This window comes from Podospora pseudocomata, chromosome 7, assembly GCF_035222375.1.
Source record: "Podospora pseudocomata strain CBS 415.72m chromosome 7, whole genome shotgun sequence".
NCBI lineage: Eukaryota > Fungi > Ascomycota > Sordariomycetes > Sordariales > Podosporaceae > Podospora > Podospora pseudocomata.
Window position 1 is genome coordinate 864,593 of NC_085891.1, and position 17,525 is coordinate 882,117.

Consider the following 17,525-nt stretch of genomic DNA (forward strand, 5'->3'; position numbering starts at 1 on the left):
CATGCACGGACCACCGCTGCATTGATTTTCTGGCTGATCTCGTTCTGATCCAAGGGGGAAAGAAGGGAAAGCACGGACCATTTTTTGGCTCCAAAACGCATTGGCCGCAACCAAGCGCACCCAACGGCAACAAAAAAGTTGGAATCACAGCGCGCATTTTTCTGGCAGCGATTGCGCCGCCAATTCACGGCTGGGTTTTGCACATCAAAAGTGGGCGATTTTTTCCCTTTACCCAAAAAATCTGGCCACACACCCCCCTGTCTCCCAACCTGAAAATGGTTTAGTGCCTTTTTTTTGTGTCCTGCCCTGCTGCGCAAAGTGAATCAGTGATTGTGAGGTGCTCCCGTGTGTGGTTCCCCGCCTGCGGCTGTGGAAGTTACCTGCTGTATTTATTTCCCAACTCTCCCACTCTCTCACTTTTGCCAACTTCTCACTTTACTGCTTCATCCATCAATCGCTGTTAGCATCGTCGATTTACTCATCGTCGATTCTTCATCAACAAGTATCCATCTCAACTACTTTTAAACAAACCTTCATCAAGATGACTGGCCGTAAGTTATATCCGCGATTTCGTTTTTCGGTTTTGGTTTGATGGTGATTATCCCTCGCCGTCGTCGCTGCTGCAAGTAGGTGGTGGTGGTGGTGGTGGTGGTGGGTGGTGATGCGGTCGGCTTGGTGGTTTGAGGTGGGGTAACCGACGCGTCTTCTGTTCCATGCAACGCGTCGATTACCACCACGACCGCCTTCCAATACCACCAAGCCTTCTCATCACTGTCATCATCGTCGTCGACGACTTCATCATAACCATCATCGTCATTGTCATCGCCATCGTTCATCATCCATCATGTCACTAACAATCAACAGGTGGAAAGGGTGGCAAGGGTCTCGGCAAGGGCGGTGCCAAGCGTCACAGAAAGATTCTTCGTGACAACATCCAGGGCATCACCAAGCCCGCTATCCGCCGTCTTGCTCGTCGTGGTGGTGTCAAGCGTATTTCTGCTAGTATGTTCCCTTCTCTTCCACACACTTCTCCCATCACCCATACTGACCAGTTATCCCAGTGATCTACGAGGAGACCCGTGGCGTCCTCAAGTCCTTCCTCGAGGGTGTCATCCGTGACGCCGTCACCTACACCGAGCACGCCAAGCGCAAGACCGTCACCTCTCTCGACGTTGTCTACGCCCTCAAGCGCCAAGGCCGCACTCTCTACGGTTTCGGTGGTTAAACACCTTCGCCGATTACCTATTGATAATCAAAGCGTGTTTTCTCTTTATTCGCGGTCGGTTTTTTCACAACATATTTGGCATGATGGACACACAACCAGATCAGGGATGGTGGTTATAAGCTCTGTGTTTTTTGTTCAGGCTGGCGTTTATGGAATACTCGGGAGGGAGGGGGGAACATTCATGGCGATGAATGATTTGCAATACCAGGCAGAAGAACAAATGAACATAATACCCTACTTTTGTGTTTAGACCTGAAATGTGATGTGATGTGATGATATTATGGTGTTTTTGGGTATCTAACAACCCTGTCCTCTTCCAACAACGAACGTGTGTGATCATTCGCGTCTTGGGGGTATCTGACTGTCCTCTTCTACCGACGCGTGATCCTCACTGTCTAAAGATACTTCCTCCCCGCCGCCGCAACCCTCTGCCTAAAAACCGGACTCCTAATCTCCATATTCGGCGCCTTGTAAAACGGGCTCATGACCGCCTTTACATAATTTTCGTACACCTCCCCCATAAAATTCTTGATGGCCTCCTCCGTCTGGGGAGACGTAGGATTCGCCCCGACAGAAGTAGAGTTCACCCTCGACGAGGCGGCCGCCTGCGCCGTGTTGGCCTCTCCGTTGGCGGCGGGGACAGAAGTGGTGGGCTGGTGAAGTAGCAGAAATTTGACGTTGGAGGCGGTGACGAAGGCGGAGATGTAGTTTTGGAAGAACTTGTCGATTACTTTTAGGTACAGGCCTGGCTGGGTCCACTGGAGCTCCTCGACGATGTCGAGGGAGGAGTGGAGGATGAACTGGTTGAGGTGGCGGGCTTGGTCAGTGAAGCGGGGGTGGCCATCGCCGCCGGATTTGGAGGTGCCGAATTCGTGTTCGAAGAGGGGGGTGTCGAGGGGGGAGAGGATGGCGAAGTAGTAGGACATCTTTTCGGGCTCTGTCTAGTAGGAGGTATCAGGGGATAGAGGGGAGTGGTTGCGCCGGGATCGTCGCCGTGTGGGGGTTTGGTATGTTGATTTCGTGTGGGTGTGTTCAGTCGGAATCGATAGTCTTCATCATCGGCCGATCAGGGGCTGGGTATCAGTCAAGCGTATTGTAGAGTCTTGGATGTTGGAGATAGCTTCAGCATTTCATCGATAAGCCGGACAGGACAGCTCCAGAAAGTCACCCATCCCAGGCGCTAACGCTGCAAGGCGGCAGCTGGGAGTGGGTCGCGGGGTGCCCCACAAATCAATCAACGGAGCGCTCGGCGCCCAGTGATTGGCCTGCCGCCGGCGAGCCACGATTTTTTGGAAAAGAGGCCCGCCGCCGACAAAGTCCCGAGCGGTTTGAACGTCCGAGTCTCTCCATCCCCCCCCTCCCCAAACCCCAGCGGACAAACGGTCAACATGTTTGGGGCCTTCAGAGCGACGAATTCCCTGAGCGGGGGTCTTCTATGGTAATACAGAACTATCCACCGAGAAATATGTCACGGGCAACGGGCTGACGCAAAAACAGGAAGATCCCATGGCGCCTCTCCCCCACGCAAAAGTACCGCCAACGACAGAGGCTAAAGGCCGTCGATAACGTCGTCGAGACACTGAGCACGGCGCTGGCGAAGAAGGGCGAGACGGTCAAGTCGTTGGAGCGGTGGAAGGCCGAGATGCCTACCGAGGCTGAGATGCTGGCGAAGGACAAGTACACCATTTTCGACCGGAAAGAGAAGAGATACCGCAAGGGCATTCACAGTACGTGGGATTTATACAGGATTTGGGTAAGGCTGGTATTGGCGGCTAACATGGACTTTAGAACTCCCCAAGTGGACTCGCGTGTCGCAAAGACTCAACCCACCTGGTTTCTAAACGAGAGACGATGGGCGTAGGCTTGGGCATGTATATCCTGTGTATTATACCAAATGAAATCCAAGGCGTTTATGATGGGATTTGATAGAACAAAATCGATATTCTAAACTACACTTGATGTTTAATCACAAGGTCCAGGCAGGAGCCCGGGCTCCGTGGGTGGTTGATCAGGATTCACATCAGCTATACAGCCTTCTAATAGTCGGCCAATGCAGGCCTGGAAGTAACACATTATGTCTGTCGTACGTGGAAAATCATTCTTTGATGTTTCCAGGGTATCAAGTTCCGATCAGTTGGCCAGCGCAACCAGTCAACAATCTTAGCCCACCTATCTCAGCCGTCCGTCATCAACAAAGTCCCTGCCTTCACGCTCCCGCGCAATAGCGCGGCCGAGGCCACCGCGACCTTCATCGTAATCTTCGCGGTACTCGTCACGCACCTGTCCTCCCGACTTTCCGCGGCCATACTGTCGGCCCTCCTCGAAACCAGGATCCAGATCCGTTCTAATGATACGTTCGTCCAGCTTGGTTCCTCCAATATACTTCATACAATCCAGCGCATCCTGATGTGTGTAGTACTCAACAAAGCAGAACCCACACGGCGTCTTGTTGAATCTGTCGAGCCCCATGACCAATCGCTTGATTTCGCCACATTTGCTGAAAAGCTCGTACACTTGCTCCTCGGTGGTGAAGAAGGACCTAAACAACAGTCAGCCTTGTAGACCTCGGGGGGCTTCACGTCGAGAGAGGGGGGACTTGCAGGTTGCCCACATAAAGAGTGGTGGCATTCTTCAACGGGTCGTCGTCCTCCCGGTTCTCGGGGTGCATGCCTGCTGTGTCGTCATCGCCATCACGTTGGTCCTTGTCGAATCGTCTTCGCTTGTGCTGTACAGTAGTTGCAGTGGTTAGATGCCATGTCTTTGCGGAAGTCGAAGCTAAAGTCAGACGAGGGAAACTCACTCTGGCGTTGTTAAAGTAGGCGCTTGGGCGGTCAAGACGGTCTACTGTGGCGCGTACTCCTCTCATCTTGATGGGTATATTTTTCGTGATGAATGTTTGTTGAAAGTTGAACCGTTGCCTCAGCCCGTCGCATCTCTCAGCGACTTTCAATTCTAGGTGGGCCCCTGCGGCAGCGCACCGGACAGGGGTGGGTCCAGTGATAGCATTGCCAAGACACCTGCGCCTGCCACAAAATCAAAAGCTAGCGAGCTGGCCGGGCGACGCCAGAGGAACGCGCTAAGAGAACCAGCAGCTCCTTTGAAGAGCTTCCATTTCCAGCCATCTCGAACAAATCAGCCCTGCTTCTTTTTTTTGCTGTATACTTTGGGCACTGTCAACTGTTTGATCACATCACACCCTGACGCATCTTGCCAGTCCTCACTCTTTCCGCGATATCGATTTCGATTTGACGACAGTTTGGACAAAGCAAAACCTTGCAATCGCAACACTACCACGCCCTGCGCTGGCAGCGAACATGCCCAGAGTCAAAAGCTTCGCGCCCAGTTGGCTGAATGAGCCCAGCCCAGGCCATAAGCTCTTTGAGCCCTCCAGCGACGAAACGAAAACCTCTTCTTTGGCATATAACAAGAAACCGAAGCCAGGCCCCCGGAGAGCTATTGCGCATCGAGGAACTGAAGTTTTTGTGGCTGTGGGGAAGCAGATAAGATGGGGAGATTTGGTCGACCTGAAGGAATCTTGGGAGACCAAGCAGGCGCGTACGGGTGGTGTTCGCTTCAAGAAGGAACCAAACGACTTTGAGGTCTACGATGAGGAGGCTGCCAACGGAAATTCTGGTCCAGAGGGGTACAGGGTAAGCAGTCGTGCCGGTCCTTGCGTCGTCGGTGTTGCTCTGTTGCTAATCAGCTGTCGCATAGATCATCAAAACACCCGTTGCCGAAGACATTCGCCAGCTGGTCATGTCCCCAAACAACGACTTTCTCGCCGTCTTGACGTCTCACACTGTTCACATTTGCATTCTTCCCGACTCGACCCACCTCAATGCCCGCGATTCGACTCCTTTCAAGCCCAAGTTTTATACGCTCGGGCCTACTACTCACGTCACTTCTCGATCGGCCGTCGTCTCGGCAATCTGGCATCCGTTGGGTGTTAATGGCACAGCGCTGGTCACTGTTACCGAGGATGCTGTCGTGCGGATCTGGGAGTTGTCAGCCACTGACCGCTGGAGCTTTGACGCCGCCACCTTGGCTGTCGACCTCAAAAGGCTGGCAGATGGAACCTGTGTGGATCAGGACTTTAGTGCCTCTGTATCAGCGACGAACAAGGCGTTCTCGCCTGATTCTTTTGACATGGAAGTCGCGGCAGCATGCTTCCCAGCTAGAAACTCCGGTGGCTGGTCGCCAATGACTCTGTGGATTGCTATGACGGGAGGCGACGTGTACGCCCTGTGCCCTCTTCTTCCCAAGCGTTGGGCTCCGCCTCCAACACTTATTCCTTCCCTGTCAGTATCGATTGTCTCCAGAGTCGCGACTACGGAGGATAGCCCAGATGCCACATATGAGGATCGTCTTTTGGCCCAGCAGCAGCTGCAGTGGATGTCTGATCTGGACAATCAAGAGCCAAAGGTTGTGGAAGCTCCCGGTGGAAATGGCGAGGTGGAAGTTTACAGCCGGCCAGCTCGTCCGGGAATTGTTCCAAAATTACAGGGACCTTTCGACTTTGACCTAAACCCCGAGGACGAGCAGGACGATGAGGTTGAACTAAAAGACATCTACGTCGTTGGAGAGAAGCCAAATATGTCGGATCTGATGATGGGAGAAGATGAGGAGCTGCTCATGGATGAAGAGGGGGAGAATGGGCTGTCCCTCTCCGTCGTTTGTCTGCTGTCTACCAGTGGCCAGGTCAAAATCTGCCTGGCAGCCGAAGGGGTGGAAGCTGAGTGGTTGCCCTCAAAAGTTAAGAGCAAGCTGAGGCCATCTTCTGCGACCCCCAGAACACAAAGCCTGCTCACTTTTCAGACATTCGACACTGTCAAGCCCGCAGAACTTACGCCCGACAGTTGGCCCATGTTTAGCGAGGATGCCACTTCCAAGTATTCCTTTTACGTGACCAACCCTGCCGGCATCACTCTTGTCAACCTGGAACCTTGGGTTTCACGCCTCGAAAGTGAGCTCTCGGGCGAGTCGGAAGCTGGCGCAGATTTTCGCATTGATGTGTTGGTTCAGAGTCATAGCTCAGAGCGGGAGCGAGTGTTTACTCAGCCTCGAGGGCTTAATGTGCTTTCAGCGCCCGTTGTTATTCGCGACCAAGACATTGGTCACCTTCTGCTCTCATCCACTCATAATCAGCCCATCGCCATCTTTTTCGACACGCCAGAGCTTGAGCTCGTGCATGTTGCAAGAGACTCGCCGATTGTCCATGAGCAATTGGAAATTCCTGAGCCAGAAGTGGTGTGGCACCCCCGGCCTGTTTTCCATCCCTCGGATGTGCTGGTTAGCAACAAAAACGCCGTGTCGGCGTGGGTTGATCTTCTCAAGACGGGTCGGAGAAGACCGTTGCTTCAGCAGGAGATCAGGTTGTCCATGGCGACGCTTGAAGTGTTCACGGAGGGTCACAAGGTAGCTAGCAACGAGGTATTTGAGATCCAGAACGCGGTAGCGGAACTGTTCAGGAAGTGCGAAGCGCTTCAGTTTGAACTCAGAGACCAGCTGATCAAGGCAGGGGAGGTCAAGAAGAGAATTGATACGATCACGGGCGATGACCTAGGAGAGGAAGACGACGATCCTATTTCGATCAACGAGCTCACCAGGTCACGCATTGATCAAGCGCAGAGACGCCAGGAGGAATTGGCCAGCAGGATGGAAAGGATCAAGAAGAAGCTCGGCCGCGCCGCGACTCGCGACCTGAGCGACAAGGAGAAGGCTTGGGTGGAGGAGGTGAAGGGCTTTGAGAATAGCATCTTTGGATCCGAAGTCGATACCTCGCCCATTGACTCCAAGACCAGACAGCCCTGGAAGCGGTTCGAAGAGATTAAGGAGCTCAGCGACTCGCTTCTGGCGCAGGCCGAGCGGCTGCAACGGAAACAGGGAGAGGCGTCTGAAGACGGGCCCGCCTCGCCGGCGCCTAGCGTGAGGATCCCGGCGGATATCCGCAAGGCGAAGATGGCACAAGTCATGAGCTTATTGGATAGGGAGTCGATGATGGTAGATGCCGTGAAGGATCGGCTTGAGAGATTGACGGTTGGGTGAAGGGCTTATGCAGGCAAAAAAAAAACGTGCTGTTAGATGATACTAGGTAGCCTAATACAACAATCAATTGTTACGCCAAGGGGTGACAGGGCACCATCCCCGGCATCGTGAAGAGCAAGTGGCTTCGAATCCTTCGGTACAAGCATAAAAGGTCACGTATATGCTCAAGCAGCCCTACAATGCCGGGAAGGACGGATCTTGACATTTTGCTCGACATCAAAACTGAAGCTGAGGTGCGACGATTGGACGGGAATTGTTATGATGTGGAGGCTGATGCGGGTGTTCCTGGTTGGTGGCTTGCTTGCCAATTGGACTTGGGGCATGGATAATTATGTCCAATTGTATCATACTGTAAGTCAATTCCAAGAATTTGGAATTATACAGACTGTGTTGACTCTTGGCTTGGATGGTCAGAATGAGGCTTGGGGGGCAGATCGATATCACTCACTCTCCGGCGAGCTCGGACACCGCTCTTCGGCATCTTATCGGTCTCTTCACCGCCGGTCAACGCCTGCATCTGCCACAGCGGTTAGGGCTGTAAATCACAGAGCAGATATCGATGTGATGGAACGCCTCGAACGAATTTCTCAATGGCACACAAATTTCACATTGTCTTCGCAGTCCGGGTCCACCAAGGTACACAGCATCTCAGTCAGATGTGATATGATCAAGCCGATCGCCAAAAGGTGCGGACCGTGGTTTGTGTCACACACACAGAGCATAAAACGGCTTCATCTTTGCCATCGACATGGCAACACAATAACAATGTCTGCGTCCGTGGCCTTGGATGGATGGTTGAAATACAACAAAGCAATGGTACCCAGCCGGACACACAACGTCAAGTGACCACCCATTCCGGCTTCGTGCGAGACAAGAACGGTGTCTAGCCGATGGGTACGCTCGTAGTACCTAAGGTATGCCGGCTGCTCATCTTGGTATTTCTCCTCTTTCCCTCATCCACTCTTTTGCCGGGTGACTGAGCCGCTCAACGACTTCTATATTGACGGCATTGGCATGCAGTGTATCTGCTCACCGCGTGGCTGTTATGTTCTTATCCCGGGGCATCCGTATAGTTTGGTACGCTTCGGAAACCCCCAGTTTTCTGTCCTGTCACCTACATATGCATCACCCGGGCATGCAAAGTCCGCCTCGTTTTCCACTCGTCCTCGAGAGTCCAGAAACACGGCTCTGTTTCTGTCACCCCCCCTCTCCATTTCCCGAAGGGCCTCATGCCTTGTCACGGGTGGCCCCTCTTGAGGAAGCACAAACGTTGCCGGTGTGAGACGTTGAGCTTTCTACAAACAGGTATAAGTATGTAGCTCATCCCTACCTTCGTCCAGTCTTTCTTTCTGGACTTTGAGACTTCAGTCATATCATCGCCAGCTCGTCTACCCGGGGTTGGATTACCCAATGCTAGTACCCTCTTATTACTTTGACTCTGCCCAGAAAACACCTACCCGGCACCATCTCAGCTCGAGCATGGCTCCCATGGCTCCTCCGCCAGCAATTGACTTGCGTTCTCAGGTTATTGGTACGTTTACTCACCGCTATATGTCCTACATCGAAGCCAAGCTGTTCCCTGCAGGTTTGTCAGTCTCAGCCACTAATATGGTCTCCTCCCCAGAAAACTGCAAGTTCTTCAGTCGTCAGGATGCGGACATCTCGTTGGTCACGGCACTGGAACCTCTGGGCAAGTTCAAGGCCCTGGTTCTGAGAGCCGAGCAGGGCGAGCGGGAGGTCCTCATGTCCGAACTCGCACCTTCTCTCCAAGAGGCTATCCACGGCCTTCACGTCAAGTCTGCCACGGCTGTGCAGAACTACATATCTACCAATGGATACGTCTTTGCCGCCAGCCTCAAGAAGAAGCGGAGCCTCAAGCCCTCGAGTGACGACAGCGAGGACGGAAGCGACAGCGACACTGCCTCTGTTTCTTCGACTGTGACGGTTGACCAGTCCCCTTCCACCACCTACGAGGAGGAGTCCTTCTCAGACAACGAGACCGTCTCCGTCACCTCGACTGGTCTGCTCAAGAAGCGCGCCAGGGGTAAACCAGCCAGGATTCCCAACCCATACACCCAAGCACCCCCCAAATCCCAACCCGCCCGCCGCTCTCGCTCCCGTTCCCGGTCCCCCGCCCGATCTCGCTCCCGCTCAAGGTCATCTGATGAATCCTCCGAAAACGAGCTCGACTCGGACGTGCCAACGGTTGTCCCCCTCGTCAACCGCCGCCCCCCTTTCTTTAACGGCAATGGGTTCTCCCAACGTGTGCGCTGCGTCCCGCCGCGCGGGTTCCAACCCATGATGGCTCCTCCCCCTCCCCCTCCCCCCCCAGGACCACCCAACCCCCAAGCAGGGCCGCCGTTGGGCTGGGTGATGGGACACCCCCATTCTTACATCACACCACCCCCCCCTGCGGTCCCTACCACCAAACTTAACGCCCCTCCCCGCCCCAATGGTACCAATTCCACACCTCATCGACCTAGCGGTCCGCCCCAGCACGACATCCTCCTGCACATCCACTGGCGCCACCACGGCGAGCAACGCACCCTCGAGCAAGCCCCCCTCTCCGTTCGTTCGCTCCAGGACACAGCCATCGCCTACGTCAGACGCTCTCCGGCGTCGTTCTCCAACGTGACAACGGCGGATAAATCCCCTGCTCGCCTCTGGCATTTACGGGCAACGGTTGTCAGCGTCCAGGTTGATGGGGAGAACTACGATTTGAGCAACTACCCCGGGGATGACCTGACACGGTTTATCTCTGCGTTGGGGCCGAAGGGGGTGGTGAGGTTCGAGGTTGAGGTTGTGTCGATGGGGGGTGAGGGTAACCAGGGACAACAGCAGGGGCAGGGGCAGGGGGGCAATTTGCCCGGGATTAGGGCTGTGATGGGGGGTGGTAAGAATGGGAATGGGAACGGGGGGATGAATATGTGTTCTTGGCCTATGCCGATGGGGATGGGGATGCCGATGCCGATGCCGGGAGGGATGCCGGTGATGCATATGGGTGCTGCTGCTCAGCCGCCTCCTCCCCCTCCTCCCCCTCCGCCGCCGCCGCCGAGTGCGGGGACTGGGCAGAGGGAGGAGTAGAGTAGGGCTGGGAATCATAGGATGTGATACTTGGGGGGAGGGGTGGGCGGATTGGGGAGTGGTTGTCTAGGGCGGACATGGCACAGCAGGACGGTAAGGCTACGGCCGAGATGTGGGCTGCTGCAGGACGGGAGGACAAATGTCATGATATGCAGGTAAGGAATGGGGCGTTTCTACTGTTGTTTTCTCTCTTGGGGTTTTTCCTATGATGGTTTGGTTCTCGTGTCATGGTCATATGATGACCGTGTCATCGGCGCATGACACTAAACAAAAACACACTGGGAAAAAAAATGTATCTCTCCTTGGTTTAAGTGAGCGTCTTACTTAGTTTCTGTGGGGTTTTCTGGCTTATCAACAACACGTTTTCTTTCTTGGTCTGTGTTTCTTTTTGGGGCATGGGGTTACGGTACGGTATAGGGTACGGTACGTTTGGGGGGGCAGGTTAAAAGGACTAGGATAAGGAAAGGAAAAGGAAGCACTCCGAGATGTTTGTTACCACGTTTAATTTTCATTACTGTCTGTCTGGTGGTCATGACTGGAATTGTTACGAAACGCAACCACAACGAAACGCAGCTGTAGGTACCTAATGTTATCACACTGATGGAACAAACCTTCAGTAACCAGACTATCTGCTTCCCGCCCTATCTCCATGTGTTGGATATCATTAGCTCTTCCGGTCCCGTCATCTCGAGATGATCTACACACACCAATGCAAGGCAAATCATCACCACATTCATGCCCATATCCGCCTCTCGGCCGGGTACTCACTCCGCCCTACCTCCTACATCCCAGCCAATGTTTCGATCTTGGATGCTGTGTCAAAGTGACACAAAAACGGGGTCTCTACTGCAGAAGAACAAGTTCGTCTCTCTCTGCGGGGGTAGTACTACATGATCAGTTTACAGCATATTCAGGCGTGGCAACATGAGATATAAAGCGCTTCTAGAATAAAAATGTGAAGTGGCATGATTTGTAATTGTTGTACTGCAGGTGCTTTTTGAGAGAAAACACACCTACTTAGTCGCATACGGCTAATGTGTTGTGCTTACCTTACTTGCAGATGGTATGTTGATAGTCACGGTGACGGGCAGGATGCCGTGCGAGTACCGGTCAGTAGTGTAGATTTAATCTATTTGGTAGATTTGCGGGAGTGAAAAAAGTGAGGTTGAAATCCGGTTTGGTGTTTTAGTTTGGGGTTACATGACAACACTACCAACAAAATGATGAGACCTGTCCTGGTGGTTCGTCTTTGTCGGAAGAACTAGGAGTTTTAAGGAGTCAAAGGAGATGGTACCTTCCTCCCATCTCTTCCACGGAGAAGTTATTCCGGGTTTGTTTCTCCGTGGAAACACCCAACCCGTCCCATCCATATATCGCGCAGATCAAAGGTATACAGGGCGAGACTCGAGGTAACCTCAAGCTTCCACCTCCACCTACGACAAAAGTCACGATATCTTCCCAAAATAATTGCCTGCCAGCAAAGCCTCAATCTGTTCACCTTTGGGCGTAGCTAGTGCAAGCTAGCCCGCCCTTCCGCCGATCAGGCTTGATTTTGCCACCACTGTGATACCCTTCCGTCGTGACCTCGCAGAAAAAGACGCATATGGCACAGTACTATCTCTTAAACATGGTCCTCAATCAAGTCCTGTGATTGAGGACTTTGCAAAAGTGCACATTCAGGGCGCACAGAAACGGTGTCTTGGCCAAAGGCTTTAACCCAGCTGCGGATCACGTCGACGAAGTGAGGTGATTCACAGAACTGGCGGTCTGGGTGTATTAGACCTATCATGCTTCGAGTTCATCACTCCCTCTATCGAATCCTATCAAGACGAAGCAGAGCGGCATCAACACACCGCCCCTAAGCCGCCCTTTGTCACGAGGACACCAAAACGCCAAGACGTCGTGATGGCCTCAACTTTCTCCCTACCAAGAAAACCAACACCAAGGTACCCACCCACATTTCTTCCCGTCCTAATAACATGACCTAACTTGTTTACCGTCCCCCGAGAATATACTGCCGCCAACCAAGTGAGACACTCCTCGCCCTGCTACTACTACAACTACATGTCCCGTCTGTAGATCTATCACCTGCTTTCTTCAACAACCCAGCCGATAAAACTCGGGCAGCCAATATGCATGTTTAGGGGCGCCCATTCCCGACTGCACCCACACTTCCCGAACCCATACTCATCAGAGGTTCCAGGCGCCCATACGAACAATCCCTTTTTGGGAGACAGCGTTACCCGATGATCTGACCCTGTTTCTGCACGGTATCTTTCCCTTACACCACGCCCCTTTTATCTCTTCTTCCCAGTTTCTAGACGTTAAAGTCATCCAAAAAAAGAAAGAAACCATAATTGCCCCTGCGTCCCCAGGTCGTCCAATAGTTTCCATGTTTGGCACCACCAACCACTTACACCAATTAGGTGCATCATTCATCACTTACACCATACATCGGGCACTTCACACCACTTAGACCTTTCACTCACACCACTCACTCACACCATTCTTCCACCTTTACCCGCACCACCAACAAAAGTACTTCCCACCACCACATCACCACAAATCTAACACAGCACAAAACCAATGTGCTCAATAGCCGTTATCCGATCTACGTAAAAATCTTCCCCTTCCATCACGCCCATGATTGTAACCCCATTTCCGGATTCTCCCACATAGCAGCCTCCCCAAAACCGGCAAGAATCTGCAACATTTCAAGGCTGACGGCAGCCTCGCGGGATGATCATCACACTCTAAACCAACGACTATCGTCTGAGCACGTCGTAGTAAAAAAAGAAAGAAAAAAGCATGGAGACTGTAAACTACTGGGAATATGGGGCCTGAAAAAAACAGTGAAGAGTATTCTTCAAAAGTGCCTTACCTAGTCAGTAAGCGTTCGAAAATGGCTGACCATGGCCACCAATGTCATACGGCAACTCTATGAAACTGAGTTCCCTCTTCGGCGTTTCTCTCACCTTGATAAGAAAACATCCTTCCTACATTTGAACAAGGGAACAAAATCTTCAGTATAACCAGCATATTTTTACACAGTCGGCGTCAACATCCCTTCTTCTCATTCATTAACACCAACTACCCATCACACCTATCTATATCCACAGCCCCCATCCCCTTTAACAACCTTTAACCCCCATCTCCCAACACCGAAAAAACCATGGGAATCTTGCCTTGGATAACCGCCAAACTTTCCAACTCTTCAAATACATCACGCCCCCCTTTCCCCATCTCTACAATCAAACAGTCATCATCCCTTTTATATGAAAATAAAAAACGCCGTCCAAGATATGCTGGCTGTGCTGCTTCGTCGCTTTTTGTTTGTAAAAATATGTGTGTCTTTGTATGACCGCCTCCCCCCACCCAACACCAGAAACCATCTTGTAAAAAAGAGAAAAAAAAACCACGCTCCTATTAACCAACCTCCCCCCCCCTGCACTCCCCCACCAACCTGTCTTGTCCTTGTCCTTACTCTACCTCGCCCGCTCAGTAGATTCCCTGTGTTCTATATTGAAAGGTATCATAACTATTTTGCACCTTTCGTGTCAGTATACTATAGACGATGTAAGGGTGGCAGCAAAACTCACAGCCTTGTGTAATAACTCCCCAACGACTTCCCAATCAAATCCGTCTCAACAAACTGCTCCGCCTCATCCGCGCTCAGCTGCAGCTGAAACCTCTGCCTCAATGCCGCCGTGACCTGCGTGACGCCCGCTCCATAACAAGGCATCTTGCTCTCCCGCCCCATCATGCTGACCAGGTCGATGATATTATCCGCTGATCGTCGAAGAGCTATTGTCCACTTGTTAACATCACCTATCGTCACGATATCCCAATAGAAAACTCACCCTGAAAAGCCTGCTTGCAAAGCTTCTTAAAATCCTCATAATCAGGCGACCCAACACCCCCCAGCACATCCACATACTCATACGTAAACTTGAACGGCGCCGCCTCAAACCCAACCGACCCCGGCGAGTTCGACAGCATGAACCCAAAGTCAATGTGAATAATGTGCCCCTCGTTGTCAATCAGCACGTTCCCGTTGTGCCTGTCCTTGAGCTGGAGCACATAAGAAATAACGCTGTACGCCGCCAGCGATCTCTTGAAAGCGTCCACGCCAGCCTTGTGCCCCTCGCTGTCAGGCTTGCCAAACACTTTCACGAAATGGTCCTTGAGCGTGGCGATCCTCCTCCTTGGGTTCTGCCCCGACTCGATCGACGCCATCGTCAGGCTGCGCTTGATGGAGTGAAGGGATACGCCGTTGGCAATCGTCTCGATCAAGCCAGATGATTCTCCCGTCACCAGGATCCGCATGAGCTTCACCCACACCGGCACCCCAGCATCCACCCAGATCTTGTGGCAGACTCGAATCAACTGGCATGCAAACGCCTCCTGCCTCAAGTCAGAGCCTGTCTTGATAATGACGCTCATAAGGTCCCAGTTCTTCATCCATCCGTACGGCGAAGACTTGCGGATCCGCTCCTTCTTCACCTCCCACGCCTCTCCAAAGACCGCCGCGCTGGGATCGTCACGGTCACCCTTGCGCTGAAGACCACCCGTCTTGATGTCATTTTCCATCCTGTCAATACCGGCATTGGCGTTGATATTTGCTGGTTCAGGGCCGGCACTGCCTTCGTTTTCCATGTCTGTTGTTCCATTGGCGTTATTATTGCTGGCCGCAGCAGCGGAGCCCACCTCGCTCTTGGCTATGATGGTGTCAAACGTTGGTCCATGGCCGTCATCCAGATCAAAGCTCTGCTCCTCCAGACTCTGCATGCTTGCAATGATCTTGGCGCGGATGGCCGCTACTTCTTGTTTTGGACGCTTCCCGCTGGTTGCGTCCAGCTGGGCCAGCATCTGAGATGCCGTTCGCATATGAATAGCCAGTGCCGAAAAGTCAGGCTGATCGACAGAGTTATTTCGCGGGTTGCTGATAGTCAAAGTACGGCTTCTAGCCGGAGGACTAGGTGACCCAGAGATACTAGTGTGTATAGAGTGTCGAGGCGTTGTCTTGTTGTCTACAGCCCCAGAAACAGCGATATTTGGGTTGCCAACCCGGAGCGATTGAGTTCTTGGCAATGGCGGTACAGGGCCAAATAGATCGTCATCTGAGGGCTTGAGCATAGGCGAAGCCCCCAGATCTCCAGAAGCTGGCTCGAAAACGCTATCCACCACTGGCTCGGCCGGTGGTGTCCGGGAAACGGCAGGTATGCTAGGGGCATCAGATAAATCGAATATTCTTTTCCTCGTCCCCTGCTCGACCAGTAGAGTCGTAAGCAGCCTCTGGTTATCCTGGGTGTCAGGATCAAAGGTAAAATCGTCCCTCAGAATTTCCACCATGAGTAGATACGGCACTTTTTCAGCACTGTTAAGAACTGTTGCCTCGGCCGGGTTCAACCGGACTATTCTGTGGTGGCGGCTTTTCGATGGTGAGCCGTCTACTAGAGTAGGCGGGCACAACACTGGGATATCAACCTCGGCAGGCAAGTCCCTGGCGATCAAGGCAAGCTCGGCGCGCAGAGCACTCAGACGAGCCGGCTTAGGCACAATCACCAAGCGGTTCGAGATATCCTCCAATGCTGTCAAGAAAGCTGTCTGACAGCGAAAGTAGTTTTGTCTCAAGAGCCGTATTTTTTGCTCATTGGTCATCTCAGCTTGGTTCAGCATGGTCTTGACGCTGTGCGAATGTTTCCTAGACATGTCGTGCGGTCGTAGGCCAGCTGTCAGGGGCGTGGTGGGTCTGGTAACGATACGAGGTCGAGAATCAGGCAGCGGTAAGGATGCCGAGCTGATGCGTGCTTCAAGGCTGAGATTTTCCAAACTTTCGACTGGAGTAGGCCGGCTTGATTCTGGCAATGGTGCCTCTGCTACGCTCCCAGACGTACCGGGTCTTGACGGTTTGGTCCTGTGTTTTTTGGGCGAGTTGTTCTGGGAAGTGGGCTGAACCTTGACGTCTGGGGCGCTTGCTATGCGACTCTCCTTTGCGCGTTTGGACCTGCTACTCCCGGCCGTCACAGTATGCGCTCTAGCAGGCACATTCTTATTCTGAGTCTGAGGAGCAGCGGCGACTGGCTCGGCGATGCTTTCGATAACAGGGCGTGGTCTTCTCGCTTGCGCAACAGCAAGGGGCCCCGCCCAGCCAGGCAACATGGGCAAAGCAATGCTCGCCAACACGAAGCTCCCCAAGACAGTCACCGGCAGTGCATTTTCCACAATCTTTTCCTGTCTCCTAACGTCTGATACCCCAAACACTATGTGTTGCACCTTGTTATAGACTCGGCGGCAAGTGCTGAAAGCCTCGGTTTGCGGATTCGACGAGAGGTCATGGAGGTAAGTTTGAAACAACCAAAAGGTCTAGCCACAATGGTCAGTATACTGAGGTTTGCGGTGCATATGCTGAACCAAAGAAACGAACCAGGAGCGCTGCTGTCACCGACTCCTCGCATAGGTCCAGGAGGAATTCCTCCAGAGCCATGGACTCATTGTCGACGCTTATAATAAGATGGCACAGTTGCGGCAGGAAGAACTCGATGTCCTCGTAGGGAAATTGGCGAAGCTTGTTGCACAGCACATAGTGAATGCCTATGTGGTCGGCATATCGTCTGCAGAGGTGGGAGGCAAGCGGTCAGCGGTCCGTGACTTTTTTGTATTTGTAACAACTGTCCTGTCCTATGCGCTGGACGCTAGGAGTAACATACGAGAGGTACGACACCGAGAGGAAAGGATTCTGGTTAAAGACATCGCTCTCGAGGAACCGCTGAAGCAAGTCCCAAGACATTGGTTGGGTGGTGTGCGTGTGGTAGGTAAGGATGTTTGCGAAGGACCGGTTCACGCGTTTACGGCGCGGGGGACGAACAGCGGGCAGCGGGCAGCGGGCAGCGGGCCTGGCACTCGGGCAACACGGGGAAACGGGGCGGCGGCGGGCACTCGGTTCGGTGGCAGAGGACGAGACGAGATCAGACGGCGCGGAGACAGCATGCTCTGCTCTCGCTCAGTTAGAGTCGGGGTTTGACGTCACGTTGGGATAGAGGTATCAGTTGTAGCATGGCTGCCACACAAAAGAATAGGTAGCTAACTTGGCAAAAGATGGAGATGTCGGTGATGTCGAAGCTTTCCGACACGACGCTGAGGACAACCGATCCAAAAGCTCCATTTGGCC

General features: G+C 52.9%; 7 protein-coding genes across 7 annotated transcripts; 4 read left to right on the plus strand and 3 right to left on the minus strand.

The window, feature by feature from the left end:
- Positions 1 to 541: 541 nt before the first annotated feature.
- On the plus strand, positions 542 to 1,575 carry HHF1_1 (Histone H4; the record flags this gene model as incomplete). Its single annotated transcript, XM_062884260.1, has 3 exons — positions 542 to 551; positions 865 to 1,002; positions 1,062 to 1,575. The coding sequence occupies 3 exons, from the start codon at positions 542 to 544 to the stop codon at positions 1,223 to 1,225; spliced, it is 312 nt and encodes a 103-aa protein (XP_062739051.1). The 3' UTR covers positions 1,226 to 1,575.
- Positions 1,576 to 1,620: 45 nt separating this feature from the next.
- On the minus strand, positions 1,621 to 2,151 carry TRS20 (TRAPP subunit; the record flags this gene model as incomplete). Its single annotated transcript, XM_062893111.1, has 1 exon — positions 1,621 to 2,151. One exon carries the CDS (start codon positions 2,149 to 2,151, stop codon positions 1,621 to 1,623), a length of 531 nt encoding a protein of 176 aa, XP_062739052.1.
- Positions 2,152 to 2,541: 390 nt separating this feature from the next.
- Positions 2,542 to 3,191, plus strand: QC762_702530 (uncharacterized protein). Its single transcript, XM_062893110.1, has 3 exons — positions 2,542 to 2,663; positions 2,723 to 2,952; positions 3,014 to 3,191. Exons 1-3 carry the CDS (start codon positions 2,614 to 2,616, stop codon positions 3,064 to 3,066), a joined length of 333 nt encoding a protein of 110 aa, XP_062739053.1. The 5' UTR covers positions 2,542 to 2,613; the 3' UTR covers positions 3,067 to 3,191.
- Positions 3,192 to 3,394: 203 nt separating this feature from the next.
- CBC2 (nuclear cap binding complex subunit) lies at positions 3,395 to 4,091 on the minus strand (the record flags this gene model as incomplete). The annotated part of the gene is made up of 3 exons (XM_062893109.1): positions 3,395 to 3,764; positions 3,826 to 3,950; positions 4,026 to 4,091. 3 exons carry the CDS (start codon positions 4,089 to 4,091, stop codon positions 3,395 to 3,397), a joined length of 561 nt encoding a protein of 186 aa, XP_062739054.1.
- A 161-nt stretch (positions 4,092 to 4,252) lies between these two features.
- NUP82 (Nucleoporin nup82) lies at positions 4,253 to 7,270 on the plus strand (the record flags this gene model as incomplete). Its single annotated transcript, XM_062893108.1, has 2 exons — positions 4,253 to 4,875; positions 4,940 to 7,270. The coding sequence occupies exons 1-2, from the start codon at positions 4,540 to 4,542 to the stop codon at positions 7,268 to 7,270; spliced, it is 2,667 nt and encodes an 888-aa protein (XP_062739055.1). The 5' UTR covers positions 4,253 to 4,539.
- A 1,410-nt stretch (positions 7,271 to 8,680) lies between these two features.
- QC762_702500 (uncharacterized protein) lies at positions 8,681 to 10,522 on the plus strand (the record flags this gene model as incomplete). The annotated part of the gene is made up of 2 exons (XM_062893107.1): positions 8,681 to 8,801; positions 8,895 to 10,522. 2 exons carry the CDS (start codon positions 8,681 to 8,683, stop codon positions 10,352 to 10,354), a joined length of 1,581 nt encoding a protein of 526 aa, XP_062739056.1. The 3' UTR covers positions 10,355 to 10,522.
- Positions 10,523 to 13,405: 2,883 nt separating this feature from the next.
- PIK1 (Phosphatidylinositol 4-kinase pik1alpha (PI4-kinase)(PtdIns-4-kinase)) lies at positions 13,406 to 17,474 on the minus strand. The gene is made up of 5 exons (XM_062893106.1): positions 17,065 to 17,474; positions 16,782 to 16,968; positions 14,215 to 16,720; positions 13,954 to 14,158; positions 13,406 to 13,892 (listed from the first exon to the last, which is right to left on the minus strand). Exons 1-5 carry the CDS (start codon positions 17,142 to 17,144, stop codon positions 13,853 to 13,855), a joined length of 3,018 nt encoding a protein of 1,005 aa, XP_062739057.1. The 5' UTR covers positions 17,145 to 17,474; the 3' UTR covers positions 13,406 to 13,852.
- Positions 17,475 to 17,525: the final 51 nt, after the last annotated feature.